Source organism: Miniopterus schreibersii (genome assembly GCF_964146895.1).
Source record: "Miniopterus schreibersii genome assembly, chromosome: 1".
NCBI lineage: Eukaryota > Metazoa > Chordata > Mammalia > Chiroptera > Miniopteridae > Miniopterus > Miniopterus schreibersii.
The window spans coordinates 118,213,355-118,233,400 of record NC_138101.1 but is presented as its reverse complement, the minus strand read 5'-3'; the positions used below and the strand labels follow the sequence as shown (position 1 = coordinate 118,233,400).

General features: G+C 37.9%; 1 protein-coding gene across 3 annotated transcripts in view; it reads right to left on the bottom strand.

The window, feature by feature from the left end:
* Positions 1-20,046, bottom strand: part of MPP7 (MAGUK p55 scaffold protein 7) — a 288,719-nt gene that overhangs the window by 24,392 nt on the left and 244,281 nt on the right. For all 3 annotated transcript variants that reach the window (XM_081118191.1, XM_081118193.1, XM_081118192.1), the window contains exons 12-13: positions 19,802-19,972; positions 3,630-3,710 (exon numbers count right to left, since the gene is read on the bottom strand). In XM_081118191.1, coding sequence (XP_080974317.1) covers positions 3,630-3,710; positions 19,802-19,972 — 252 coding nt within the window. The remainder of the gene's footprint in view (positions 1-3,629; positions 3,711-19,801; positions 19,973-20,046) is intronic.

The window sequence follows — 20,046 nt, the reverse complement described above, 5'->3', positions numbered from 1 at the left end:
CATATCCTCGAATGAGGATTAAAAAAAAATGATTCTCATAAACCCATCAACAGTGAGGAATTCTGAATAAAGGATCTGAAGATTCTTATGAGAAAGGACTTCAAAGGTCAAGATGGGCATAGTAACCACAGTGCAGGCTGCTACCTCAACCAGAGTTCACTGTCTGAGTATCTACTGTGTTTACAGTTTAAGATAAACATGAAACAAATGAGACGAACTCCACACTCTTCCTCTACCTCCAATAAAACCCCAGAATAACTGCCACTATGAGCTAAAAATAAAAATATTTTTTAAACTGGTACCTTATTTCACAATATATATTTTTTAGAAATCTCAACTGAGGTATCCTATGGACAAAGAAGCGTTCTAGAACATGAGTACTTTGAACCTACAATAACACTTAACTGCGATACATGCCTTCCTGTAAAACCACAGGAAGTGATTAACAAGTGTGGTTGACTGACAGTGCCCAAGTCCAAACTATCAAGATATTAGAATCCATCAAGTACTTGATATTTACTGCAAAACTTATTTGTTAACTACTTTAATTTTCTTTTGAAAGACTGGTTATATTAATGGTCATTCAGATTTGTTGATAATTTCTAGCCTTAAAACAATATTGATGTAGCTTATCAAGGATGACATTTCCCACAGAGAAGCAAGCAGAGGCTTGGCCATCACTTTCTTTAAAAGCAACTGTGAATGTTTAATATGGCTTTATGGACAATTTTAAAAGATCATATAATTTGTTCAGCCATTTTGCCCAAGAATAATAGCATTTACCTGATTTAGCACCCTTTTAAATAGTTTTTGGAAACCGGAATAATTATAGATTCACAAAAAATTGCAAAAGTGGCACAGAAAGGTCCTGTGTAACCATCACTCGGCTTTCTTCAGCGGAGGAAGGTGTCAGTCTTTCATTACTGTTCTGGGCTTCAGGACCAGAAAATCAACATCAGCAAACTACAATGGACTAAAGCACCAAGAATTTCTATTTAACATTAAAAAACCTGAACTATGACAGAAAAGCTCATATGCAAGCTTTGATGAATTTTCAGATCTAATATGCCCACGTAACCACACACTAACAAGAAGCAGATTTGCCGGAACTCCAGAATCACCTACCTTCCTGTCTAGCCCCTCAAGATTTCTAACAGCCCATAGGGGCATTGCTTTTACTGTTTTTATAAAATGGGGCCATACTGCATAGTCTCTTTTGTTGCTGCTTTCTTTTAGTATGATGTTGGTGGGATTCATACATATTACTGCATGTAGTAGCAGACTGTAAATTCTTCCTGTATTACAGTATCCCATGGTGTGAATTACCATCACTTACTTAACCAATCCACTACTGGTGGGCATTTGGGTAGTTTCTAGTTTTGAGCTTTTATGAATAGTGTTTCTAAGAGTATCCAAGTATGTGTCATATGCATTTCTGTTGGGTGTGAACTAGGAGTGGAATTGCTGGGTAACAAGTACGTGTTTGCTCAGCTTTAATAAACAGATATGGCCACTTAGTTTTCCAACGTGGTTGAATTCATTCACACTCCCAAGAGCAATGTGTGTGAGTTTCACTGCTCCAAAATTTTTCAGTTTACTCATTCTGGTGGGTATTAAATACATGTTTTGGAAAGGAGAATTACAGAGGTAAACATCAAATGGAATAATGGTGGGATAACTAAAGCAATTAGTTTTCTCCAAATAATCAAGATTCTATCTAAAGTATTTTATAAAGTAAAACAATCTAAAATTCCAAAATCACTCTTAAAATATCTTGATTAATTAAATCACCCTGAGTTGGTGGTACAGCTGTATTTTCCAAACATGTCTGATATTATGAATCTCCTGGGATGGTTGTTATAAATGAAGATTTTCAGACAACCTGTCCGATTTCCTGAGGAGAATCTCTTTGGAAAGCCCTTGGAATCTTTTCATAAGAGCCCTTAAGAGATTCTCAATATCAGGTAAGTCTGGAAAACACTGCTATAGGGGACTCTTTCACAATAACTGTTTAAAAGTGAATCAGAGTGGAAAATTACTACTTTGGGGATTTCTTTGGAAAGTTCAAGCTCTAGAAATTTCCTGGATGTTGTCAAATTGTAGAACAACTTTAGAGGCAAATATTATTTTAATAGTTGGATAAACTGAGGTCAAAGTGTCTTGTGCTAGGTCCTTGGGTAATCAAGAGACCAAAACTATCAGAGAGGGTTATGTTTGATAGACAGCATTATTGATATTTCTAATCTTCAAAAGAAACCAGTTTTCCATACTAACTGTGCTACAAAAAAAGAGAATCTGTAGTTTGAAAGGACTGCATAGTGTTATATAAGAGGTAGAACATGAAAAGTGGTTACATAAAACCTAGTATCAAATTCAACTAATGCCTATGGAACTCTGAGTAAGTCAAAGTATCCTTTCTACCCTGTTTTCTTCTCTGTAAAAATGGAGATATCACCTATCTTTACCTTCGTTGGGAGCATGAAATAAATTAAGACAAATAAAAGAGATGAATACACAGCAGGAAATTAATAGTCATTATTTTCCTTTGTAAGATGGTTTTCCATCCTCTTGTGTAATTGCTCACCTATAAGCTTAACTAAGGGAATGTTTATAAAATTTTCTAATTAACTGTATATTGCAACTCAGCTTTTTTAAGAGAAGTGAATAATTAAAGTAAAAAAAAAAAAAAAGAAAGAAACTATTTAATTCCACATTTTCCTTTACTTTCATCTCTGTTGATGGAAACTGTCAGTCCTATAACTTATGGCTGAAAATGATTACAAACAATAATTTGGAAAAATGTAGTAACAAGGAATAACTTGAGGTAATAGAAAACTATAATTTTAAAATAAAGTCGAACTCTTCCAAAACTAGAGAACATTGCTAAGGGCTATATACAAATGACTTAAAAAAATAGTACTAAAACCACTTGAAGAAAGCCAACATTTCAATTTAGTCTTTTAGACGACTTTCTAACATCAACATATTAAGTAGTCAAATGGCATTTATTCTGAAGATCAAAATGCTTCCAAAATCACATTTTATTTGCAAGAATGCCTGTGAAAACCACTTTCATAAAAACAGATCTAATTCTGTGTACTGAAAAGAAGCCTACCATATTTGGATTATATGGCTATGAAAGGCCCATTTAACACTATCTGCCAATTACTACATATAAAAAGTAATTAAGAAGGTTTATATTATAAGAAGCCTTCAGCTCTGTGTGGTTTGGTCCTTCTAATCTTAAAGCTGGGGGAAAACTCTGGAAAACATTAGCACTTATTTTAGGAAATAGAATAGCTAGACTTCTATTTAAAGAAAATTTGTAAATAATAATTTAATGTCATATGTGTATTAACACTGACCATAAAAATTGAGAGCAAGAAAGCTATAATTAACAAAATTCAGGCCAATGATCTGTGTAAATCTGGGCAAATCCCTCAACTGTTATCTAATGACTCAGTTTCCTCCTACTTCAAATGTGGATATTACTACTGCATACTTCATAGGGCTGCTGTGAGTCTAGATGGGGAATACTCAGAAGACTGTTCGGTGCCACACATGCTATGTAGGCATTGATCAGTCGTTATCAGAGCAGTCCTAGTAGCATTGAACAGGACAGAACTTACGGGGCACTGTCACACCATAGTGCTGTGTGTCACTGATCAGCAGCCTTCGTTTCAGCTCATTCAAACCTACACCTACAGGACCTGAAAAACAGAATAATATAAATTCATTACTAAACAGAATATCATATAAACATTTCTATAACTGACACAAACCCATAGGACACAGAACATGCATCCAACTTCACATGCATCCCAAATAAAAAGATTATCTCTAGTTGAGTTGTACATAAGAAAAAGCTAGTTGTTTTGTTGCTTTTTTTTACTTTTAAAATGATAATCCCCACCTTTCCATTAAAAAGATTAGAAATATTTTTTTAAATTTTATTTTATTGATGAAAGTATTACAGATGTCCCCCATTTATGTTTTAAACAAAACATATTCAAGAGTATCTGAGTACATTACCCAGTAATGGTATCCAGAAGAGCCTAAAAAATATATTCACCTAAAAAAACAAATTTTTCAAATCACTACCTGCCATCTGGATAGTGATAATTTCAATTTTAAATGTTTTTAGATCTAATTAAATAAATCTTTGAACCTTAATTTTATTTTAGATGAAAATCTAATGATGCATTTTAAATTTGCGAAACTACCAGCCGCATTTACATTAGTAAAGATCTCCTACACTGTGTATTTTCAGTTGGTCCTTAAACATTTGAGAATTGCATAGAGCTTACATATTTAAATCAATCAGTGACTACATACTGAACACCTAAAATGAATAAGGCATATAGTAAATGCTGTGGAGAATCAAAGATGATAAAGTGAACTCTGTTTTCAAAGAAAGAAACTGGGTTAAGAGAGTAACAAAATGATTAAGAAAGGGACTGGGGCCAAAAACAAAGAGCAGCTTCAAATCTGAGTCAAACCAAGTTAGAAGGGCACAAGCCCCAAATGGCCAGCTTCTCACAACTCTGTCGTGAGGATCTATTTAATGATTGTGTCTTGCACTGGGCAGAATGCAAGCTGCAGAGCCAGACTGCCCCTAGTTAGATTCCCACTGCCATCACTTCCTCACCTGGTGATACTGGATGTTATGATCTGAATGTGTGTGTTACCTCTCAAATTCGCATGTTGGAATCCTAATGCTCAATGTGATGGTGCTGGAAGGTTGGGTTTTAGGAGGTAATTAGGTCATGCGGGTGGAGCCCTCATGAATGGGATCAGTGCTCTTATAAAAGAGATCTCACAGAGCTCCCTAGCCCCTTCATCCATGATGACACAATGCGACGTTTGTGACCTGGAAGAGGGTCACCCACCATGCTGGCATCCTGATTTCCAGACTGAGAAATAAATCTGTGGTATTTTGTGATAGAAGCTGTAATGGACTAAGACACTGGAAAAGTTAGTCTTTGAGCCTGATCAGACTTCTTCTAATTCTAGAAGTAATATGTTCCCTTTCTGGAAGGGAAAAACGAAAACTTATGTGTAGTGCCTAGCACAGGATCCAGGTATTCAAGTGTTCATGCTCTTGCCTACGTCCTCTTGCGAGCTCTCAAAAGGTTTCACACCAGACAATGAAGAACATATAGGTGGACAGAGAAGAGTAAGGTGGGCATTCTGGGTGGAGGGAAAAGCATGAGCAATGACAAAGAAGCTGGAGTTGGGGACTGTGCTTTCCTAGCTTTAATGCTATTTTTAGGCTCCTCACCCCGTATCAAAGACCTGCCCCCTGGGCGGCCATCCATTACCACCTTCTATCTTTCTACAAATTGTTAAGTAGCAATTCTCTGACAACTTCCTCAGCTTCCTCTCTAAAGCAGTACTTCTCAATTCTCCCTGTCCATGGTAAATGCTCTGCAATATCCCATTTGTATCCTAAATGGATTTCATAGCCAATATAACTTACAAGTACATATAATTCCTTCACCCAAATTAATATAACGCCCTAACAATAATAGAGAAAAGATAAAAAGGTAATTTATGATAAAAATAATCTGTATTCAATATGTAAATGCTCAGGTATAACTAGAGTAGAAAACCTAATGAAGTCAGATGTTTGCACCTACTTATATAATAAAGTGGGAGGTTAAGAGTAATAAAACGATCAGGAGCCATTATGTACAAAAAGTACACAAAAGGCTTCTGGTCAAGATGGCAGTGTGGGTAAACACTGTGCTCACCTCCACCCACGACCACATCAAAATTACAACTAAACTATAGAACCACCACCATTGAGAACCACCCGAAGTCTAGATGAACAGAAGTCCTGTAACTAAGGATATACAGAAGTCGTCAAATCAAGATTGGAAGGAGTAGAGGCACAGAACAGGCTTGTCCACATCCACATGTGGCAGTTAAAAATAAGGAGGGCCCGGCTGGTGTGGCTCAAGGATTGAGCATCGACCTATGATCCTGGAGACTGAGGTTCGATTCCCAGTCAGGGCACATGCCGGGGTTGTGGGCTCGATCCCCAGTAGGGGGCATACAGGAGGCAACCAATCAATGACTCTCTCATTATTGATGTTTCTGTCTCTCTCTCTCCTTCTCCCTTCCTCTCTCTGAAATCAATAAAGACATATATTTAAAAAAAAAAAAATTGGACGGGATATCACCTGTAGAGGTCGCTCACTGAGGGGCCAAGGGGTCCCAGCCCCATACCAGGCTCCCCAGCCCAGGGTTCCAGTGCCAGGAATAGTCTCCATAATTTCTGGATTAAAACCAGCGGGAATTGTGGCTGAGAGACAGAGGCTGCTGGAGACTCAGACATTCCTCTTAAAGGGCCTGCACATGGACTTACTTGGACTCACTTGCTCTGAGCTCCAGCACTGGGAAAGCAGCTCCAAAGGCACCAGGGACTAAGGGCGAGGAACTGAATTGTCTGGCTTCAGGGCAAGGGCTGGAGGGGAAGCTCTCTCCCAAACAGAAGTGCTGGCAGAAGCCACTGTTCTTTTGTTGAGCCCTCTGATCCAGCCTGCCCTTTCTGAGTTTCCATCAACCTAGCTAATATGGTTTGCCCTACCCTGGTGATTTCCCACCCAACTTTCATGCCCACCCAAGGTGCTTCCAGTGGCTTTTCCATATAAATGGCCTATCTTGGCTCAGGCTGTGGACTTTCCTAAAATTTCTCAAAGGTTCAGAAACCCCAAACAAGCAGCATCTGGCTATGGTGTGCCCCATACCTCTTGCTAAGCAGCTGTAAGCCCAGCACTGGGGCAGCCGGCCTCAATTTGCAGCTTAGTTCCTCCCAGGCACCTCTAAGCCCAGCCAAGTGACAACCATCTGTAGATCATATTCTAGCTCATGCCAAGTGGCTTTAGGTAGGGCACAGGCAGCAACAGATCTCGGCCTGCACCAGAGCCCCTCCCAAGAGGCCTTAACATACCTGGTGGCCAGCGTCAGACCATACCAGACCACCACCAACCACCTCCACAAACGACATTACCAAAGGACAGACTCAGCAGGCATCAGAGCCCTGCTAAAGCGAATCCTGCTCCATAGGGTCAGCCTCTGCACAAAAGCTCCTCCACTGTAGTCAATGCCAATCAGTCCTCACAACCAATCAGCCTGAGGGCCAATCCCTCCCATTGATGTACCAACCGCAATCAAGGCCCAACTACAACAGGAGGGCACAATCAACCAACACAAGGGATATACCTGGACAACCTGGCTCAGGTGACCAGGCACACTGTTCCAATAGGCCCCACAGGATACTCACTACATAAGGCCACTCTACAAAATTGAGAGACAAAGCAGCCCTACCTAATACATAGAAGAAAAAGCATAGGAAGGCAGCCAAAAAGACGAGACAAAGAAACATGCCCCAAATGAAAGAACAGAACAAAACTCCAGAAAAAGAACTAAACAAAATGGAGACAAACAATCTACTAGATGCAGAGTTCACAACATTGGTTATAAGGATGCTCAATGGTCTCAGTGAGAACTTCAACAAAGATAGGAAACATAAAAGTGGATATAGAAAACAAAAAAAGAACCAGTCAGAAATGAAGAATATGATAACTGAAATGAAGATACATTACAAGGAATCAACAGTGGAGTAAATGAAGCAAAGGACTGAATCAGCAATTTGAAAGACAAGGTAGCAGAAAACACCCAATCAGAACAGCAAAAATAAAGAAGAATAAAAAAATGAGGCTAGTTTAAGGGGCCTCTGGGACATCAAGTGTACTAACATTTGCATCACAGGGGTACCAGAAAGAGAAAAGAGCGAGCAAAGACTTGAAAACCGATTTGAACAAATAATGATGGAAAACTTCCCTAACCTGGTGAAGGAAATAGACATACAAGTCCAGGAAGTGCAGTCCCAGAAAAGATGAACCCAAAGAGCCCCCCACCAAAGAATCTCAGACAAAGAGAGAATCTTAAAAACAGAAAGAGAAAAGTAGTTACCTACAAAGGGGTTCCCATAAGACTGTCAGCTGATTTCTCAACAGATACTTTTCAGGTCAGAAGGAATTGGAATGGAATATTCAAAGTGATGAAAAGCAAGGACCTACAACCAAGATTATGTGATTCAACAAAGCTATCACTTAGAATCAAAGGACAGATAAGCTTCCTGAGCTTCCCAGACAGGAAAAAGCTAAAGGAGTTCATCACCACCAAACCAGTATTACAATAAATGTTAGAGGGGCTTCTTTAAGCAGAAGAAGATAAAAAGAAATAAAAAAAATTAATAACAACATGGCAATAACTACATATCTATTAAAAATTACTTTATTTATTTATTTATTAAATATATCTTTTTATTGATTTCAGAGAGAGGAAAGGAGAGGGAGAGAGAGAGAAAGAAGCATCAATGATGAGAGAGTCATTGATCAAGCCCGCAACCCGGGCATGTGCCCTGACCCGGAATCGAACCCCGATCGCCTGGATCCCAGGTCGACGCTCAACCGCTGAGCCACGCCTGGCTGGGCCAAAAATTACTTTAAATGTAAATGGACTACATGCTCCAATCAAAAGACACCAGGTGGCTGAATGGATAAGAAAACAAGACCCTTCATATGCTGCTTACAGAGAATCCCTACAGATTGATAGATACACAAAGACTGAAAGTAATGAGACGGAAAAAGGCATTTCATAAAAATGGAAAAAAGAAAAAAAAAATGCTGGGGTAGCAATATTTAAGAGACAAATAGACTTTAAAACAAAGGCTATAACAAAAGACAATGAAGAACCTGATACTTCCACTTCTGGGTATTTATCCAAAGAAACCCTAACACTAATTCAAAAAGACATATGCACCCATATGTTCATTGCAGCATTATTTATAGTCACCAAGATATGAAAGCAACCTAAGTGTCCATCAATAGATGAGTGGATAAAGTGGTACATATATGTAATGGAATATAACTGAGCCATAAAAAAAATGAAATCTTGCAATCTGCAACAACAGGGGTGGACTTAGAGGGTATTATGCTAAGTGACAAAGAAAAACAAATACCACTTGATTTAACTTATATGTGGAATCTAAAGACCAAAATAAATGAACAAACAAAACAGAAACAAATACATAGATAAAGAGTCTATTTTGATGGTTGCCAGATGGGAGGAGAATTGGGAGACAGATGAAAAGGGGGAAGGGATTAAGAAATACAAATTGGCAGGCTATAAAAATAGTTATGGGGATGTAAAGTACAGCATTGGGAATATAGTCAGTAATATTATAATAACTATGCATGGTGTAAGATAGGTACTAGATTCATATGGGTGATCACTTTGTAAATTTTATAAATGTCTAATCACTATATTGTACACCTGAAACTAATAAAATATTGTATGTCAAGTATAATTGAAAAATAAAATATTTTAAGAAAGTACAGGAAAATGAAATCCTAAAGGTACCGGTAAACATTAGAATAAGGGCTAACGATTGGGTAGAAACCACAGATAAGACTTAGTGGAATATAAGGAAACAGCCTAAGTTGAGAACGGGATAACATGTCAAGACTACTGAAGTGAAGAAAATCATACCTTTGCAAATGAGCTGCACTTTACATCTAAGTTCAGTGAAACAATAATTTCCCCCATGGGATGGGACAGTGCTTCAGTGTCACGGAAGGCAGACCTCTTGTTTTGCAACCCCACCATATGTTGAGCCACAGACTCAGTCCCTGAACATCTAGCACAACATTTGGAAGTTGTGTGTGATGCAGGTCAGATTTTTCCTCCTTAGAAATGTCAAGTCTCCATCCCTGGCCCCCTCAGTCATTTTGACATTTAAAAATAATTCTCACAAATGTCCTTCTTGATCCCTGGTGGGAAGTACTGCGCCTGTCAGGAACCACTGCTCTAAGACTTCAGGTACCTGGCTCCTGTCATTCTCTGCACCTCACTCCTACCACCATTTTGGGTAACCGCAATACCCATGTGAACACCCTTCGAAACACTAGCCTCTTACTTCTCTGATCCTGATCTCTAGTGACCTTTCTCTTGTTCACTTACTGAGCAAACCTTGACTCTGCCATCACTAGGAGCTATTTTACTACTAAAATATTCAATTCAAGCTTCCCAATATGACTTCAATCTCTGTTCCTTTTAGATCTCTCACCTATTATCACAAGGACCTGTGTGGTTTAATTTTTTTTCTTTTTATCTATCAGCCTTCAATGTCTTCACTTCCATAGAGCACAATGTTTGCTACTCTTTTGCTAATATCATCAAATATCTTATGCATTGTTCTTTTCTCACACTTGCCAAGGAAACCTCCAGTCTAAGCTCAATCTTCATATCTACGCATGGACTACTGAGTGCAGAAACCCAATTCAACTCTGGTGCCGTAACACCGCACATTCAGGCTCTCCGTATACAAACTAAGGCCTTCGTACTCTCCAGCAATTATTCCGTTTTCCTTATCAACTGTATTTCATACTTATTATTGGTCATTCCCATCCTTGACTGTCTTGTCTAGTCACACTTGGGAGCCTCCTTGTTACTTCTCTCTTACATACCCCTATAATCAAACAATTGCCAAACGCTGTCAACTTTACCTCCTAAATATCCCTCACATCTAAGATTCTCCATTGCCACTGTGGCCACACTGGCCCAAGACACCACCATTTCTGATTGCTTTCCTGGTCTCTGCACCACATCTGCTCACAGGCCACATTGCTCCATCATTACTCAGCAGCCAGAGGTCTTTACTAGGAGCTCTTCTGATCCTGTCACTCCCCTGCTTAACATTCTTGGAAATGTAGTTTCCAGTGGCTCTTCCAAAAAAGAAGAAAATCTTTACATGGTTTGCAAGGTTCTGCATGATCAAATCCCTGTCCTCCTGCTTCGAAACATATGCTCCAGCTGCTTTCCCTTTCCCTTGAAGCCCCACGTAATTCTGATATGCCCTTCAAGCACTGCTCAAACAGCTCTTTCTCGAGAAAATCTCTCCTGACCCTGTTGCTCATGTTTCTGTTTTATATTATCAGAGCATCCTGTACATCTCCCTCATAATACTTAAAAATCTCAATTCAATGACTGGACAATACATTGTTCAATGGCCTATCTCTCCTACCAGACAGAGGTGGTGTGAGGGCAGGAATCATTTTATGTCATTTAAAGTCTCCATACAATAAGCCCTCAAACATCTGCTGAATGAATGACACTTCCAGTGTTACTATCATCACCTCAGAGAACATAGAAGCCAACAAGTGCAATGTCTTCAAAATCCTTCTATAACTTATGCATCTAGGCCCATCTCCCAGACCATCCTTTATCTTCCTCTCTGGTCATACACTCTTATGCCTTCTGAGATTTTTCTTCTTAAATCTTTTCCTTGATTGCTTTAGCTCCTTTCCCTCAGCACTTAAAATTACTTCTCTCCTACCTTAAAACAAGAACAACAATAAAAAACATACCAAAGTCTCTAATCCTATGCTCTTCCAGCTGCTGCTCACTCCAGGCTCTACCATCCTGGTACAAGCTTCTGTCATTTCTCACCAGCAGCTCATTCTTCTTCCACTGTGCACAGAATCAAATGTAAATTCTCTAACAGGTTTATACAGATTGCATGTTTTGAGCTACACTTATATTTCTATTCTTCACTCTTGCCACTCCTTCCTTTACATCACACTCCAGCTACATAAGATTTCCACTGCTTCCTGAAATGTGGCAGGTTCTCTTTTGAGTTGTTGAGTCCTCCTCACATGATACTTGCTTTTCCAAGAACACCCTGTCCTCTCTTCACGTGCTAATTCTTGCTCAAGATTCAGCTTAGACACCCGAGGGAATCTTCCCTGAAGGTTTAAATTTGGGTCGGCTACCAAGTTTATGAGTTCCTTGTACTCTCTCTCCAAAGTTATCCTCTAACAGAAGTGAGCTCTGGGAAAACAGGATTCATCTACTTGTTCACCAGTTGTTTCCCCAGCTGGTAAACTATAGGCACTTGTTAGTTTGTCTTATTTATTTAAATTGTACTCAGTAATTATGCTGTTGTGGAGGTAAAACTATTTGTTGAATGAATCAAAGGAGTGGGAGTTAAAGGTAAAAAGCATTTGCACCTAGAATGCCTGGATATTATGGTTAGGTAATGTGTTCAAGGTCACTAAGATGGCAGAGTGACATCTGAACTTGGCTATTTCGACCTTAAGATAAAGAGAAGCAGAGGGGAGGGTGACAAATCCAGCTCTGAATAGTGAGTTTAAGGAAAGGAAGCCTATCTATCTAAACTCAGACAAGGACTGCAATGTAGTAGAGAGGCCAGGGCTAGGGTGCCCTTGTGAATACAGTCACATCAAGGTAAAACTTGAGACTGAGAAAAGATGAGATCTCCAAAGGAGAGGAAGAAAGTGATAAGTATTTAGTGACTGTCTACAAAATGCCAGACACTATTGAGGGCTTATGTATTTTATATACTCGAAGATACAAAAAAATATTTAAAGTGCTAAAACTTACTCTTTCAAATAAATAGAAAACAAATGAGAAAAACATGAGGCATTAAAATAGAGCTCCATTCTCTGTACCGAGGACACAAACCCAATTACATATGCTCAAAGAAAAAGACGGAAGCAAACAAAACACTAAAACTTAAATAGTGGGTCCTTGCCTACCATCCCATGAAAACCTCCCCTCCCCACCACACACACACACACACACACACACACACACACACACACACACACCCACCCACACACCCACCCACCCACCCAGGACAAAAAGGCATGGTGTGAATTTACTGTTTCTTCAGTAGGTCTTAGCTCTGGAGGGTTTCCCAGAGTGTGAGATACTTTGCTAAGTGAGAGTCTACCTTTTTTCTTTTCCTTTTTTTTATTTCTTCTACTACCCATGTCAAAAAACCCCAATGATTTATTTTAACAATGGAGGAAATAGTAGGTATGTTTCAATTAGTGGGGAAAAGTATGCTGTCTCTAATGTGATGGCCTTAAATTTTGACTATAGCCAATTTTAGCCCTTCTATAACCTAACTCTTTGTAGTGAGCTTGCTGCACTGCACACTCATGGAATATGCCAAGAATGTTCAGTGGCAAATGATTATATATGAAAAATTTTCCCTAGATTAGACTTGAGGTCATCAACTTCAAAGGTGGGAGTTATCATCACAAAAAGGTAAAAATAGGGATACAATTTCAATCATTCTTACTACAAAATTGCCCAGAAGGCCTACAAAACAGCATTTTCCCTGACAGGCCCCTGGCTCAATCCTGCAATTTACACTGGAGAAGTTCTACAGTTTCTCCTCTTTAGATCTTGACATTAAGACCATAGCTTAGACCCACATTCCTGTCCTGTCTCTTTCTCTCTGGCTAGGCATAAATTCACATTTTTAGTTGGCTGGTTTATATTTAAAATACAAAATCTGTTTATACTGTAGTCAACTTAGGATACAACCTGAGAGTGTCATTTGTGTGCCTCTGCAATGGGACAGATTCATTTCCCCTTCAATATATAATATATAATTTTTACAACTGGTGAAATACATTTATGCATATATATTTAAATAAGTTACTCTATAGTTTTCAGTTGTACTTGTTAATGATAAAGAGAAGCAAAGAACACTATCTAGCACAGATTTAAATCACAAAAAGCATAAAATTTAAAAATATTTTTAAAAAAATCACAAAAAGCAGGCTTTGGGACAATAATGATGATGAGGAAATGATGAAGTCATGTGTCATGTGGTTATGTGGCAGGCATGTCACATGGTTATGCACACCATTCCTACTCCTCAAAACATCTCTGCAAAAAAGGGATTATCCTCATTTTACAGATGAGAAAACTAAGACGATCAAAGGTTAAGTAATTTTTCTAAGGTCACGCATATGAAGTGAGGTTTAACTGGTATTCAAAGCCTGTCTGTCAGACTCTGAAGTCTACATTCTTTCCACTCTACCTATTATCTTATCAAAAGAATGCCAATAAAAACAGGAACTCGGATAGCCAGTTGCTCCATTGTCTGTTTATGGCTAATCCGTAACTTCACAGAGCTTTTCACCCTGTTCCAAACTAACCCACACTTTAGGTGGTGATGACTATCTGTATTTGTGGAATAAGAAAAGTTCCTGGCTACAAAACATGGCAGAAGCCCAATCCGGGGATCTCAAAACTCATTCTGTGTAGAACCTCTGAGAAGTCTAAACTCAACTTCATGAAGATGATGTGCATACCAGGTCTGGGCAATACATATTGGGCACATCTATCAGGATTCTTGATTCAGGACTGAAAAAAAGCAAATACAACCATGATTTACTTGCAATGATGTAAATAAGGGCCAAAAAAGCATTAAAAATTTTTTTGAGATCACTGATTTGAAATGCACGCAGTAAAATAAAGTTGATGTGCTTACGAGATTTGAACATAAAAGCATGTTTCTTTTTAAAAATTTTAAAAAATATATATGTTTTTATTGATGAGAGAGAGGAACATTGATGAAAGTGATGAAAGAGAACCATCAATTGGCTGCCTTCTGCACAGCCCCTACTGGGGACAGAGCCCACAACCTGGGCATGTGCCCTGACTGGGAAGTGAACCAGTGACAGGTACATGGGATGATGCTCAACTGAGTCACAAAGGCCAGGGCAAGAATGTTCCTATTCAAACGAGAAATGTAAGTATTTCTGTTACTTTTTTTGTTTGTTTTTTGTTAATTCTCACCAGAGGGTATTTTTTTCCATTTATTTTTCGAGAGAGTGAAAGGGAAGGGAAGAGAAAGAGAAACATCAATGTGCTCTCGTATTGATTGGTTGCCTCCCTGATGCACCCCGATGGGGGCTGGGGATTGAACCTGAAACCCAGGTACATGCCCTTGACTGGGAATTGAACCCATGACCCTTTGGTGTGCAGGCTGACACTCTAACCACTGAGCCACACTGACCATGGTTCTGTGACATTTTTAAAAATTTCATATGAATTTACTAAATTACTTTGTATGCAAATTCTGGGAAGAATAAAACCATGTGTATCAATCCCCATTAGTTGAAATTCTTGTAAAAAATGTGTCAATTAAGATCATCAGATCTTATTATTATTATTAATTACTTTTGTGCATTTACTTAATAAATCCTTCCTGAAAGTAGGAAACTTGTATTTGATTTTATTAACGGTTCATTCACTTCAGCCAAAGAAATATAGTCCATTTAGGGTATCAATTAAATGATGCTAGTTAAGTTTCTAGTTAAAAGTTTATATTTAAGAAAATAGTCACATTTTTAACTGCAAAAAAAATGCCTTTATTTTTATTGGAACGGGAAAAAAATGTAAAAATCCATATGTAAATTCACAGCCTTCATTTATGTAGGAGCATTTAGACATATACTGCTTTAAAAATATCAGTACGACAATCCTAAATTTAAAAAAATTTTATGGTCCCTCTCTAGAGCAAAAGTGCTTCAACCATCTACTTATTTGTGTGTTAAGATCCTGAGTGAATGATTATGTACTAGAACAATAATGTATTACTAATGTGAATATAATTTAATAAGATCAATAAAATGTGGGATATATTTTTCAATGACACTCAGGTAGTCTACAAAGAATAAAGTAATTTTCATTTGTAAATGTCCAGCAAAAAACTTAGTTGTAGTTTTTCTTAAGGCTAATGAGCATCAAATTGAATTTAATAATGTAAATATAGAAGGGTGTTACCTTACACATGAAAAGACAATAATCTTTGCTAAAGATAATAGTGCTAACAATTTGTTAGGAAAGGAACTTCTGAGAAAGGGAGATACAGGTAGGTGCAAATAGGCCAAATTAGTTGTAACACATTAGATATTCATGTAACAGTCATAATGAATTAATGATAAAATCCATTATAATCTGGGTTTGTGTCCAACATTAAATTATATATTAGAAAGAAATCTGTTGTTCTACCAAGTACTATTCACTTTTGCTACTAATCTTTGTACATCTTGGCACAAACATAAAAATGGCATATTATGTGGAAAGCTGCTGACATAGGTGCAGCTTTCCTATGTTTACCTCCAGTGTACCTGCACTGCTTAACATAAAAATTCTCCCACATTTCCCCAGACATTTTTATGGTATTGGCCAGACTTGTTACTCTTACCATCCAGAAAAAAATATCAGAATTACTGGAGTCTGCCATAAATATCCAAACTGCTTTTGTTACCTGAAAAAACATACTTAACTCATTTGATTTACTGCAGACAAATCAAGCAAAATCTCTAGGTATCGCTCAGATCGGACACATGTTGTAAAAAGCCTACTTATATTGTAGCACTATTATTTTTGTTGCTCTAGGCATAAAATAAAAACACCCATGCTATTGTATCTGACTCATAGTCTTATAATAATCTCACTAGTGGGTGGCTGGATTTTTGGGTTGGAGAGTGACAAGTCTGTTTATAAAACTAAATTTAAAGTTCCCTTGGAATCAAACTGTATAGAAAATGTAGCAACTTAGCAATAAGCCCTGAAAGAGGCTCAGATTTTCTTTCTTCTGTTGGAAAGAAAAATACTATTAGAGAAGCGTCACTTGAATGCTAATGTCAGAAAAAGAAGAAAGAAAAGAAAAGGGAAGTGGGAAGCTTGCTGAAAGAGCATCATTTTTCCAAAGCAGCTATTTATTCTATATTTATATAAACTAAGTACTGTCTCACCTTTATCTCAGGGCTATGACAAAAGTGCAATAAAATTAAAAGATCAAAATAAAACCACTCCTGTCCTCCTTAGCTACTTAGAAGAGAGCATAGACAACTTCCTGACCAGAGTCTGTTCAAAAATTCTACCTTTTCAATGAAGTACCACGACCTTCTGATTCAAAATCACAAATTCCCGATTCCTCCAAATCTTCTCGGCTTTAACTTTCTTCTTTTTTGTTTTATTTTTATTAATTTATTAATTTTAATTTTTTATTAAATTTATTGGGGTAACATTGGTTAATTGGCTTCAGCTTTCTTCTACAGTATTTATCACAGTCAAACAACTATTCAATTGACTTTATTATCTATTACTAATTTATTATAAATATGTTTTTTGTGTATCTCCTCCCATTAGAATGTAAATACAAGGGCAAGAATGTTTGTGTTGTTCACTAACAAACCCACGTGCTGAGGACAGTGTCTGGTGCAGTGGGTGCTCCATAAAAATCAGCTGAATAAACATAACTGTAACTGATACCCAGAAATTAAGCTGGAGTATAAACATTTAAGATGAACCAATGGCATAAAAGGCCAACTGAGATTCTAATAAAGATCATATTTACCTCTCATATACAAGGATTATAATTTTAAATCCATCACACACTAATAAATCCAATGATTACTTTGGGAATTACAGGTGTCTATATAAAATCCTCTAGAGCAGAATAATTCCTTCAAGCCTTCAAAGGTCAACAAAAGCTATGGGAATTCTAATAAACATATTAACATTTACATTTAGTTTTGAGTTACCTTTCTCTCTGCTTTATGTGGGAGACATGACAGTCTTATAAGTGTCTATTCAAACCACCTCACAAAGCAGTCTTTACACAGCATATAAGATTCAGCACAAAGGAGGGCAGAAGAGTACTTAGTGCTCAAGCTAGGAACAGGAAACATATAGAAAGGTTTATTATTAGTTTCCCGTTATGCCTTGTAACCAGACAGAACAAGTCACAAATTGTCTGAATATCCACAAGACGAATTTTTGTTCTTCTTTTGGCTTAAGCTATAAAGTGTTTTATAGTTTTTTAACACTAAACCTTTCTCCTGTTCCTTCCCTGCAAACACATATATTATTGGCTTTATTACATTACCTTTTAAAAGTCAGGTTTCACCAAAGATAAAACTTACATAGAAAAATGTACTAAATGTCTGACATTTTGTCTTAACATACTTTTTGGAAAATACTTTTAAATGCAAAAGGGAATATAACATAAACTGTCACTTAGATGTTTTAGTGGCTGAAATGTGGCTTTTGATCAAGCTCAGTCTTCCACTGGCATATTTTTGCCATGTTAACAACTTGGGCCATTTTAATTTCCTGAACATTAAGTCCAAGAATAAAATCGTGCAATATTGTGGTAAGAATACAGAGAAAATAAAAACTATGTACCTTCTTAACAATATTTATCTAATAGTTTCCTGGCAAACACCATTATCCCAATGGCTTTGAAAACACTGAGAAAAATGAATTAGGCTTGAGGAAGACACGATGCTTATACTCTTTCAATATTTCTACACATGCTGTAAAAACCAAGGAACTATTTCCTAAGTATATGGTTTTAAGTACAAAGGTTTGAAATCAGCAGAAGCCTATGCTCACTTTATATTTTTAGTTAATACAGAAGAGCTATTTTTTATTAAAGCCTAACTGAGGTGCTAGGAATTGGTCTAAGTCTTTGCAAAAACAATTTCATTTAACACTCAAACAAACCTAGAAAGCAGATGCTCGTATTGTCTACATTTTTCAGATAAAGAAACAGATGCCCTGAGAAAATTTGGAATGTCAGGTGTCACAGGGCTATTGAAGAGCAGAACTGGCTGGAATGCAGCTTGTCTTGCCCACGAGGCTCGCTTCTCACCATCCCCACCACCTCATCTCACAGGATATAAATTCTAAAATTCTTATCCTACAAATGTGCCACACATACAAGCTGAAAGGTTTTCTGAACAATGACCGCACCGAAGGAAGCAAATAACAGGAAACATTTTTAAGAACAGTTACATACAACAATCTTGGCTGTCACTTTCCACTATGGAAGATCATGCTCCACAAAAGGCCACAGCGATGCTAAGAGTGGGAATTAAAAAATTAAAAATTACATTATACCAGAAATTGCTCCAAAATAGGGAAATAAAGTGTCAGGGGCTGAACAGTTTCAAATAGTTATTTTTCTTATAAGAATTTTAGAATAAAGGCTGAAAATAATAAATTAGTTGATTGAAACAGACAAACCAAATCTAAAATATCACTGAACAAATCCTGAACAGCAAATTAAGACAAAACCAAAGGCTTTAAAACCATCATTTAAACACATGATCACAAGGTACAAAACAAGTGTGATAGCAGAATAAACTGCAGCCAGTTTACCACCACTAGCAAAAGAAGGTAATGGCAACTGAACCCATTCCAAAAGGCTTTCCTGTGTGCAGAGCCTCACTACCTTTGCATCCTAGCCAGCAGCAGTAGCTGAAGAGCAAAAGGCACTCCTGAGTCAGCCTGCGTATCTGGGAACTTGTGAGAGATCAGAAACTGCGTTAACAAGATCCCCAGTGACTCAACTTGTGTGAAAGTTTGCGAAGCCCTGGAGTAGAGGCTGGAGACCCAGGGGAACGGGAGGGCCCTCCCTCTGAGCACTGACACTGATGCTGTCTACGCCATCAGAAACCTACTGAGGGGCAGTCTAAAATCTGAAGGCAGAGCAAGACGAAGGTCAAGCCCGGGGCTTGTCCTTGGCGGGTGGGAGGATTACCCCAGGTGGGCTCCCCAACAAGTAAACAGACCGGAGATGGATAAAAACAAGGAAAATCGGCCTGGGATACTTTAGGGATGGTTGGTGAATTTTAAGGAGAGAGAAAGTGAAACGGTAATGACAGGTACACCGAGGGGCCATGCCTGGACAGTGCGGTAAAGAACGAACAGGGCCAGCGGGCCTGCCGACCCGACCTAGGGAGGCCCTAAGTGGAAATACTCCGCTCAAGGCCCTGAACAATGGAAGAGGTTTTTTTAGCTTGAAAGCTTCAAGCATGATGCTCTTTGAGGTGAAGTTCTTACTATCTCACTTATCTCATCAGAATTACACACAAACACAGACACTTACCAACCAAGACAACAAGTCTGTACTTCTCATTCATCTGTCGCCGATAGGGGGTCACTTCCTCATATGTGGGTATGTCGGCTGTATCATACTGATCACTCTTCTTGCATTCATACATGGATTTATTTGTTTTCTTATCTTTTCTACTAAGACGGAAGCTTCTTCTAAAACCAGCTGTAAATACAAAAGAAATTATTTCTAATAATAATAACTAAAAAAGAAACCCCCTAAAAACAAAAACCCTCAAA